Source organism: Xyrauchen texanus, chromosome 31 (genome assembly GCF_025860055.1).
Source record: "Xyrauchen texanus isolate HMW12.3.18 chromosome 31, RBS_HiC_50CHRs, whole genome shotgun sequence".
NCBI lineage: Eukaryota > Metazoa > Chordata > Actinopteri > Cypriniformes > Catostomidae > Xyrauchen > Xyrauchen texanus.
In genome coordinates, this window is record NC_068306.1 from 27,328,297 (window position 1) to 27,339,289 (window position 10,993).

The 10,993-nt window shown below is 36.9% G+C and overlaps 2 protein-coding genes across 3 annotated transcripts in view; both read left to right on the forward strand.

The window, feature by feature from the left end:
- Positions 1-791, forward strand: part of LOC127625247 (lissencephaly-1 homolog B) — a 41,434-nt gene extending 40,643 nt beyond the window's left edge. For both annotated transcript variants that reach the window (XM_052100409.1, XM_052100410.1), the window contains one exon: positions 167-791. In XM_052100409.1, the coding sequence (XP_051956369.1) occupies positions 167-240 (74 nt within the window). In that variant the 3' untranslated portion in view covers positions 241-791. The remainder of the gene's footprint in view (positions 1-166) is intronic.
- A 6,808-nt stretch (positions 792-7,599) lies between these two features.
- LOC127625212 (max-binding protein MNT-like) overlaps positions 7,600-10,993 on the forward strand; it is a 22,402-nt gene continuing 19,008 nt past the window's right edge. The window contains exon 1 of the mRNA XM_052100354.1: positions 7,600-7,848. Within this exon, the coding sequence (XP_051956314.1) occupies positions 7,776-7,848 (73 nt within the window). The 5' untranslated portion in view covers positions 7,600-7,775. The remainder of the gene's footprint in view (positions 7,849-10,993) is intronic.

Sequence of the window (10,993 nt, forward strand, 5' to 3'; positions counted from 1 at the left end):
TCACCTTGAAATATCTTTAGTTGAATTGAAATAGTGACTCATTGGCCAGCAGGTTGATTGAGACCTGCTCTTTCATTAAATGGTTTCGGAGTGCCTGTGCAATGAAATTCGGTTGTCTTCGTGCCTCATAAATCAACTTTCTATGTCCTTCCTCTTTCCTGCACAGATTTCCACAAGACTTCTCCTTACGTGGTGACAGGAAGTGTAGATCAAACGGTTAAAGTGTGGGAATGTCGCTGATTGCCATAGGATCCGCCCCTCTCCTGATGCCACTACTTTGGCCACTCCCACACCTGCCCTTCAGGATGCACTCATTACTATGGTTACCAATTCATCCAGCTCTCTTCTTATAACTATTGTCCTTTTATGTAAATTACTCTGGATGTAATTTGAGCTTATTAAATGTTACACAAGACACTCACAAGGAGGAGAAAAAAAAGAAATAAGTAAAAAGTAATAAGTATTCTTGCATGGTAAATCCAAAACTTGTAAACTGTACATTTTTGCTTCTCGTCATCTAAAAGTACCATAAGATTAAAGAGCACAGGTGATGCTCCAGCCTCAAGCGTTTATGAGCAGAAGGCAGAATGATGCTGTTTGGGGAATTCAGAATACAGGGAACTCAAAACAATTTCAGTTCTTTCAATTTAGGTTTATTTTCTTTTGACATCTGTCACAGTCTGCTTTACAGAAAGGAAAGCTAAAAAAAAATGCTTAAGACCAACAGTTTAGTGCTAAATGTAATTTAACAACAAAAGTCTCACTGGATGCTTTGTTTTGCCACTTGAAAATCCTAGATAAACATACATCACATTATCAAAGTCATATATAATAGGATTGTCTTATGAATATTGTTTTATTTGGCATTTCTCATTCACAGCGCATCCAGACACTTCTGCTCTTCATGAAGCCCTTTTCCATTTAAAAAAAACCAACAAACAATTATGTTTGCCAGATTATTTTGGCCAGATTTAAGCTACTAACTCAACATGATATCCCACTAGAAAAGCCTTGCAAAACAAGAACTTATGAAGGGGAATCACAAGGACATGAATCGGTAAAGTGCACTTGTCCCTGGAGGAGATAGTTTCACGCAGGGTTTACATTTTGTTTATGTTCTTTGTTTTGTCTTTTTTGTGTGTGTGTGTGTAGAAAATATAATTCTGACACCTCATCTCTGTAATGGAGTACTTTCATGCAATTTATTTACTGATAGAGGGCAATTGAAATGCCAGCTTCTGAACAAAAATACGTATTATTTTTACTTATGCGTATTAAAAATGTTCTGGACTGCATATAGAATTAGTTAAATATAACAGGGACAAAGCACTTCAAACAAATGCAGATGCACCACACCCACTCTAAAATACCAAACAACGCTTCAGAACCACTTGGTTAGCAAAATGCAAACTTCCATATTTCCCAGCTTTTGTACTTCTGACACATGTTCCACCATTCTCAAATCTCCAGAGGAGCGTTCACATGTTGATAGGTTTAAATTTTTCCCTCTTTACAAAACACTCAAAATCATTGCGATTGCGTTACCATTGCTTCATCATTCTGGTGCTTGTCTGCACCATCTGCTGTCTGTCCATTCGTGCGCACGTTTGTGAAGAGTTCCGGAGACTCTATGGTACTGCTCAGTGACCTTGTGCTGGATGAGTCTATTCAGCCTCTCTTGAATCAGGGAGGTTTTTAGCATTTGCTTTGCAGAGGAAGAAGCTCTAAAGGGTGAAGCTTGCTATTCTGGACCTTTTTGACTCATTTAGGCATGGCTGTGTTTGATGACGAAACCTCCATGGTAGATCAATGTGCAATAAATATAGGCTGCTCTGTGTTGAAAATTAAAGGGACAGTTCAGACAAAAACTTTTTTTTTTGGTTGAACTGTCCCTTTAAGAAACGCATATGTATTTACTATAAATGCATTTATAGAAAAGTGGGCTCCTTTTATGTAGTGATAACAAGTGGGGTGGACGAGAAAGAATTGAGTTTGAAAAGTTCTCTACTGGCTAAGGCAACAATTAGCAACTTATAAGAGTACATCAGTGGTGAGTAGTTTGCTGGTCTGCAGCGTGCTGTTTTGAACAGTAGTGTCATGTACGCCCAACCACTGCCATCTCAAAGCTGTGTATGTAGGATCTATGGATGTGCGTGTGGGCGCCACAGCTGTCTGTGTGCATATGGCGGGCTCTGACTCCAGCTGTTCACTTTCTCTGCCTTGTTAATGTATTGAGAATCCCCAATATCGAGGACGTCATTCTGCTTTTTGTGATCTCACTGCTGACACATTCTCGTGCACTCACATAAATAAATAATTGTCCATCAGTATATCTTGATGTCATTGTTTGCAATATAATTAAAAAAATAATAAAATATCTGTAAATATAAACCAGTCTATCTGTTGTTTTATTTCCCCTTTATGGTTATTAGCAAAAATACTGACACAAAAAAAAAAAAAGGAAATAAATTCTGAATCTTGGTTATTACACAAAGAATCAATTAAATATTTGAAATCTGGAATATTATTATTCCCATCCTAGATTTAAAATTTGGAAGCACAGCATTTGGATAATGTAACCAATTATATTGATTTTATATTTAAAATGTTATGATGTATTTTACCACTGTTAAAGTTATAATTTGCCCAAAGATGAAAATTCTGACAATCTCAAAATGTTTTTTTTTCTGTGAGGGGTCAGACTAGCTGTCTCTTACAAGCATTGCAGCCAGTATAGCTGTTAAATGGGGAACTGTAGTATGGAGAATGGAGCAGTTTCACACCTCACCCAGAACTACCCGAAAATAATTTATTTGATTCTCAAGACTTGTCATTCGAATCATTCCTAAAACAAGGCGCCTCACCTGAATTTATATTTTCATTCCATAATTTATTGTTTTTATAAAGCGTTGGTGTCATGTCTGTAATGATATTTGACAATGACTTTGCTTGACATTTCACATCTGGTGATGACTATGGCTGAGAAACTAAAACAGGCTTCCACAAAAAATGCAGTTTCCATGGAAACAGTGGATGATGTAGCATGCTCGCACTGATGTTTCATTTTCAGTCTAGCTTCAGTTTTTGTTGGTTTGTTCATGGACGTTTTATCAGTCAATTAAATCATACTGTAATTCATCACAATAGTGATGAACAATACTTGCCTAGAATAAAAATGCCCATAAGTAGAAAAGTAATACATTTTTATAATCTCCAAGTGAACTTAAAGGAATAGTTTGCCCAAAAATGAAAATGCTCTCATCATTTACTCACCCTCATGCCATCACAGATGTGTATGACTTTCCTCCTCCTCCAGAACACAAAGATTTTTTTCAAGAATATTTCAACTCTGTAGGTCCATACAATGCAAGTGAATGATGACCAGAACTTTGAAGCTCCAAAAATCACACAAAGGAAACATAAACCTTATTCATAAGACTCCAGTGGTTAAATCAGTATTTTCATAAGCAATATAATATGTGTGAGTGAGAAACGGAACAATATTATTTTTTTTTGGCTATAAATCTCCACTTTGACCAGCCCTGACCAGTAGATGCAATATGCAATTGATCTCACCCACTCCTATCATATCTCCTCTGAAGACATGGATTTAACCGCTGGAGTCATTTGGATTACTTTTATGCTGCCATTATATGCTTTTTAGAGCTTCAAAGTTTGGTCACATTCACTTGCATCATATTGACCTACAGAGCTGAGATGTTTTTCTAAAAATCTTTATTTGTTTTTTGCAGAAAAAAAAAGACTGACATTGGGATGGCATGAGGGTGAGTAAAAGATGAGAGAATTTTCATTTTTTGGTGAACTCCTTTAAGAGTGGCATGGAAAAGAAATATAATCTTGTACATTTTGTTTGGCTTGAGCCTCATTACTATCAACAAGATACACTGTGATGTGTGCCGGCTGAGAATATTGGGGACAGGACTTCTTCTCAATAATATATTTCGACCCACTACATCAGACATGTAGTCACCTGCTAGTGCCTCCTATTGTCTGTATCCTGGCAACAATCACGGCGTATTTGAGGAAGAGGTTATTCTCAGGAGACCAAGAGCAATAAGATGGCCACTGATAGAGAAAGACATGCAAGACGACCATGCAAGTGTACACAAAGACCCAGTCATGTTTAGATTTTTGCCAGTGTACTAAATATGTAACAAAAAAATGAAAATTTCTAATATAACATACTGAAATATGTCACCAGTAAAGCAAGTGTCAGGTACGTTTGTTGTGGGGTTTTACTTTTTTTTTTTTTTTTTCCTTCCTCTGTCTCTTACAAAAAAGTATTACAAAGTTTTTTGGACATGTGCCATGGTAAAAACCACAGTATGAAGAAGTTTATTTTTGGTTACCAAAGGTAAATACCATATGCACACCATGGTATAGGAGTGCGGGGAGACATGGGCCAGTTTTCACACTGTGAAGTTATACAAGGGCAATATCTAAATGTTGAAGTTCAAATTCTATTCTCCATCCGCCATTCATTTGTCATAAATGTCAGGCATAGGGGGAATATTTTGCGTGTTTAAATACAGTTAAACATTTCATCAACTGGTTACAATATTTGTTTGCCAATTTCATATTTTTGTGTTATCTTTCACTTTTTTGCTGTTTCATTTATTTATTTATTTTATGCTGAAAAAACAATAATAGGCCATTTTATCTTAAACCGTCACTGTACCATGTTGTCAACATTTATGGAAGAGGTGAAAACCGTTTCTCCAAATGAGTAGCCCAGCCCGAAAATGAAGGAAATATAGTAAACAGTATATTGATGTTTTAAAAGGAAAACATCAATTTGACATTCCACTATTTATGTGGCATATTTTGTATTTATAGCTTTTCTTCACTGTAGTGATTTTTGAAATTTGTGAATGGCCACGTCCTCTAGTGGTGCAGTTGGGTGTAGGTAATTCATGAGACGTGCAATATTTAAAGGTGCACTCAGTAATTTTTTCCCTTTTAAGATAGCTTTACTTCTTAAGAAAAAATGGAAGTTGTAATTTTGAAACATTAATAAAATGATGAACACTTACATGAGATGAAGACTCCTGTCATGTCAGTAACCTTATAAAAGCAGTTTTATTCTACATGGAGAGGGTCTTCTCACGGGGGCAGCCATAGTGAAATCACATGACCAGCTGACTACTATTCACTTAATCTCTGTAATGGTTACTGGATACTTTCACTTAGGGATTAAATTAGTCATGGCTGACAGTTAATAGTGACTTTTTACAATGACTTAGGTGTCTGAAAACTATTGAATTTTAATGATGCTGTATCCACACCGCTTTCCTTGATATCATTGGCTACATCTTAGATTCAGACATCATCATCATCTTTCACCTTGACTATCTTTCTGATCAGATTTTTTAGTGTAGTTAATGAAGTCAAATATAGGCTTCTCTATCATTTTATGTAAGGAAATTATTACAAATGTATTCATATAGTGTTTATTTCTATTTCAAAAATGGCCAATGATCTTCTAATCTAAATTATTTCCATTCATTCAACATTTCCCTTCTTACAGATTATTTTAATTGTGTTGTTGCCTTGTGTTGCCCTAGTTTAAATGGATGACAGTATTAGGCTAAAAGCTTTTAGCCTACACCACAAAAGGGAGTACTTGCATACAAATCAAGAATGTTTTCTTACAAAATTTCCCAAACATAGCTAAAAAAAAAAAGGCCATATCTGTCTGTCTTAAATAGTAGATTTTTTTTGTTCTTCCACTGTAAATCAAGATGTAATTGTATGTAGCACACACATTCAATATAAATTAGAAGTGTTAAAGTTTCAATACATTTATATTATTATTATCATTGTATCAGAGGTGAAGAGAAATGTCACAGAGGTCTTCGTCATCATCCCAGCCTGAAAGTTTATTTTAATTTCAGTACATACAGTAGTTATAAGTTTTATTACAGTTATTTTGCCCTTTAATAAGTGATGGTGAGGGGGCTGTTGCAGGTTGTCTCTCTGTGCTGTATGAAGTGTACTTAATGTGTAGAATGTGCAATTTATTATGTGGGCAGCATGTGTGGGCATTTGTTGTTTGTGCCTTTGTGAAACAGGTGCATACACAGGCATGCTCTTAATATTGGCTGCCTGTGTATTTGTGTGTGTGCATTAAGCACTTGCTGATTGGAGGAGATACTCTGACTATTTGATAGTCGACTAGGGTATCCCTACAAATCAGCCAATCACAGTCTGTTACCATGCAAGACCTTATTCATAGAGATCAGCATGACTGAACCACAGTGCTCTTACATAGCACCACCAAAAATCTAATTTTCCCTTCTCCACAATACTGAATCTTATAATTGTGCAAAGTTCAATCAAATTGTGTTATATTTTGAAATAAACAGATTTTAGTGTGGGATTTCTGTGAAAGGAAGGATTTCAGTGGGGTTTTAACACTTGGATTGCTACTGAATAAATGCAGGATTCAGACCTAATACTGTATGTTACAAATTCACACTGTCTCATTCCATCAATGTCTATAGAAACTCTGCTCATGTAACTTCATAATCCTGCAGTAATTTTATGCATATGTTTAAAAATGTATAGTCCTAGGTATTACAAACAGGAGGACATAAATCCTAGAAAAAGAGAAGACGGAAAACGTTTGTAAAATTGAAATAAAATAACATTTAAATAATTAGGCATATTTAAATACAAATCAAATTTCAGACCTGAGTTAGGTTTCAGTTTCAGAAATGTTTATCCCTTACTATCAGCAAAAACAAAATGTTCTTTGGTTTCGAGACGCTATCTCTTAATATAACAATAAAACCATTCAGACATTTTGTGGAAATCAAAATAACTTGCGCGTGCATCTCAAACAGTGACGTCACTTATGAACGCGTCAGTAAACCGCGCGCCCTAAAGATTTAAACTTTGGATTTAATACATTGTTTATTCGTGTCTACCACATACAAAATACAGCGATACATGCATTCCCATTCTAGACAACGTATTGTGTCGCTATATTCGACGGTAATAGACAGTAACAACAACTAGGTTACACGGAACATTCGCTCCACATAAACTCCATGGGCGTGGCCATTGGAATGCGCGTTGAGGATGATTGACAGCGAGGCAGGATCTTGCTCGCGACATGTAAATGAGCCGAGCTCTCAGCCTTTAGCGGCTGCCCATGTGGACAGGCACCATGCCTTGTTGTTCTCCACGCCCATTGGTTCCCTCGCATCGATATGTTTTAAACATGTACAAATGTACTGCGGGGTAGGGCTGCGGCAAAAACACGGAGCATGGATTACAGTCAGGTTTCACGCTATTTCCTTCTTGTATGAATTTCTGAGTGGTCAGAAAAAAGCGTATATTGTGCCACAGATATCTCATTCTTAAGTTTTTCGTTATTTATAGATACATGTCTTTCCCATTCACGAGATCAATTTCAGTAGACTCCCGATCCTATCGTTCGATTCCACAGCGTGCTCTTCCCTAGTTTTGAATCGCTGGTAGTATTAGGGCGGAGTTACATTGACGAGGGTGGAGCTTGAACGGAACGCCTTCGACTTGTTGTGTTTTCTGTTACTCCAATCGCCATCTTGATGCCAGTCAAGTAATGTGTTTCTGATGTGTTTCGGGGGAGCTCTTGATGTCGTATGACTGTCTTTGGAAGTCAGTGGACTATACTGTGATTTACCAACCACGAACATCTGTACCGTGGGATGCAGATTGCATAATATTTTATTTTTTTTTTACGGGAACGTATTGTATCGTTATTCAAAATGAGTATCGATACTCTATTGGAAGCGGCCAGATATTTAGAGTGGCAAGCCCAGCAACAACAGATTACACGTGGTAAGGCGGGGGATTGAACTGGGTGGGTGGGGGAGGGCTGATTGCATGGGTATACTGAAGATAACAAATATATGTATGCATTGCTAGTAGAATTATTAAAGTTGATATCAGTTTTATCAACTGTTGCCACCATTTATCGTTGATAAACAAGGGAGGTGAAAGTTAGCTGCCTGATTTCTTATCCTTTGGGCGGTGGCAATAATAGACCATAGCTTTTTTTATATACGTACTGACATTGCCGATTGGTTTTCTCATGACTTTCAAGGCCAGCCTACTTTTCCCTTCACACTTCCTCGTAATGATCTCATGTTCTCGGAGCATTTATCTGCCGATACAATAACTAACACTAATTATAAGATTTTACTCGCGATCTAGTTTTGGTGTCTATTTAATCGTCGCTTTAAACAAAAAGGTCTTTTTGTTTCGTTCTCGAGGTGATGTCAACTAAGCCACACCCACAGCAAATACCGCGTGCTGAAGGACCGCCCTCTTCAGCCACGTGCGCGCCAGTCTGCCCCCCCCCCCACCCATTCTCTTCATGAAAGACGGCACACTGACTAGCTCAGGTCACAACTGAGCAGAAAATAAGGCAACTGCACCCTCCCTCAATGCAGAAATTATATAATGTACATTTTTCATGCATATCCAAGTAAGAGGCGTGCTGGGCAGATTGAGACAGTGATTTCCACGCTGCAGAAGGTTTAGTAAATCGAATAAGTGCATTTGTTGGCACTTTTTGACTTGCTCTATTCAAATGTGCAAACTTTGCATACATTCACAAAGTCTATGAGTTTGTACTAGACTTAGAAAATGACCCAATTACATGTAACCCAACAGTGCATTAAAGAACTGTTTTTTTATGTTCTTTATTTTGTTTCTTGAAAATGTCCCTCCACATTTTCCAACACTAATTTTATTATTGAGACTAAATTACGCAGTTTTTGTGGTTTTATGCCTCAACACAGGTTAAGCTGTCACTTGCTCTTTGGACTTTGCTTCTGGAATGTGTGACAGTTTGAATAAATGTAGTTAATATAAAGTGTTTAGTGGGATAGCTAATTGTCCATACGCGTGTGTGTGTGTGTGTGTGTATACAATATAATATAATATAATATATATATATATATATATATTGTAAACTGTTTTGGGTATTAATATTTTAAAGATGCCATAATTATATGAGACTTTTACCAGCAAGTACATAATTTACTTAAAAAAACAAACAAAGATTAAATAGAGTTTGTGTACAAATTAATCTGTTATTTATGCATTTGATTTTTGTTCTGTTTAAAAATAAAGTCATTGCTTTTTTTATATGAGTAGAGTTTGTAATGGATAAAATCCTCTTTTTTTCTTCTTTTCTTTTTTCAATCTAATGCATCCATATGGTCAAATTTCTTTGGAAAAATGTGTTTGTCAATGTCTGTTGTAAGGCTGCCAAATAAAACATGAAATATTCAAACATTAGTAAAATTTCGTCAGATGATTCGTCAATATCGTCAGAAATTTTAATACAAAAACTGTGCATTTGAATTTTAGTTGTATGCCAAGCACTGATGATGACTTTGGGGCCATTCACATCAAAGACGTTAAAATTAGTTTATGCATTATCATGAACTAACAAAGAACAATTGTATTTGTTTTAACTAACATTAACAAAGATTTAAAAATGCATAAAAATATATTTTACATTGTTGGTTCATGATACCAAAGGCATTAACTAATCTTAATCTGTTTTCCAGAATGTCTCAAAAATTCCAGTATTAATAAAATTTTTTAATATAATTCGAGTTCTGGTAATATTCAAGTGAAAATTCAGCCCTGTTGACAGAAAATGTGTGTTTTATTGTAGGCAATATGTGCAATTATGTGGCAACTTTGTAAGAATGTTATTTTTGTCCCTGTGTCCCTTTTGTACTGTGGCAGAAGCACAGTCACTCTAAGGGGGCTTTCACACTTGGTTCGATTGCCTGTTCCGAACCCGAGTTCGATTGCTCCCCCCTCCCCCCGATGGACTGTGTTCACATTATATATTTGTATCCGAACCGCGGTACGCTTGCGTCATGAAGCTGCAGCTGGTGCGTAATCGTGTTGCTTGATAACCGCGAAATGAAAAGGCGTCAAAATTCAATGAATAGACTTGCTCGGTTCACATTTGTTCTTCTTTTTTTAACCTTTGGTTTTGTTTTCAACATCAAGATACAGAAACACACTTGCGTCTGTCTGCCGCAAAAATACTGAAATCATTCAAAAGACAGCGGGCTGTCCTCCGAAGACAATTTTTGCGAAGGCAATCAGAAATCATCTCTCTGCTTGCAGTGTGTGTGCGTCAATCCCGCTTTTCGTCAAGGTAAGTGTATACACGCACGCACGAAAGTAAACCCTTTCCGCTCATTTTGAAAGTGACGCGTGTGAGACTGACGACCACATTATACGTCATCAATAGCGGTTCACTTCCGCGGTTTGGTTCGATTGCGTTCATATCAGCAGCGAACCGTACTGGAGTTCACATGAACCGTACCCCAGACCACCTTTTTAAGCGGACTCGAGTACGGTTCGCGGGTGCGCACCCGAGTTCGGAAGACAGCGTTCACATCATCCAAACGAACCGAACTCTGACGTCATTCGAACCGGGGTGCGCACCAAAAGTGCTAGTGTGAAAGCCCCCTAAGTGTTTTAAATCAGTGTCATGTTAAGTGTCCCCTGGACCACCATGGTATCCCATCTGCTTCTTGATGTCTTTCTTTACATGCTTATTTATGTAGAGCAATAGATTGCACTCTCATGGCCGAGTTATTTGAACACAGAAATGCTCAGTGCTTATTAACCCGGCTATATGTTTACATAATGACACAGTTCATTTTAAAGGTTCAATTTTGTACTTGATCAAAGTGTTTGTGATCCCATTTCCTGGTAACATGCTGTTCACTTCTTTGTATTTAAATTTCAAGAGCGTAGAACAGCTGCATTTCAGTTATATGATGGAGAAATATGCATTAATATGGATTTCACAGAATACATGTTCTTTTATATTTAGAGGCTTGTGCTTGGAATTGTTCTAAGAGCACTGCATTTCACAGTCAATATTTCCCATTCTTGCTGATGCTGGAGTATGTTATGGTTTATATATCCTGTATCTTGTGGT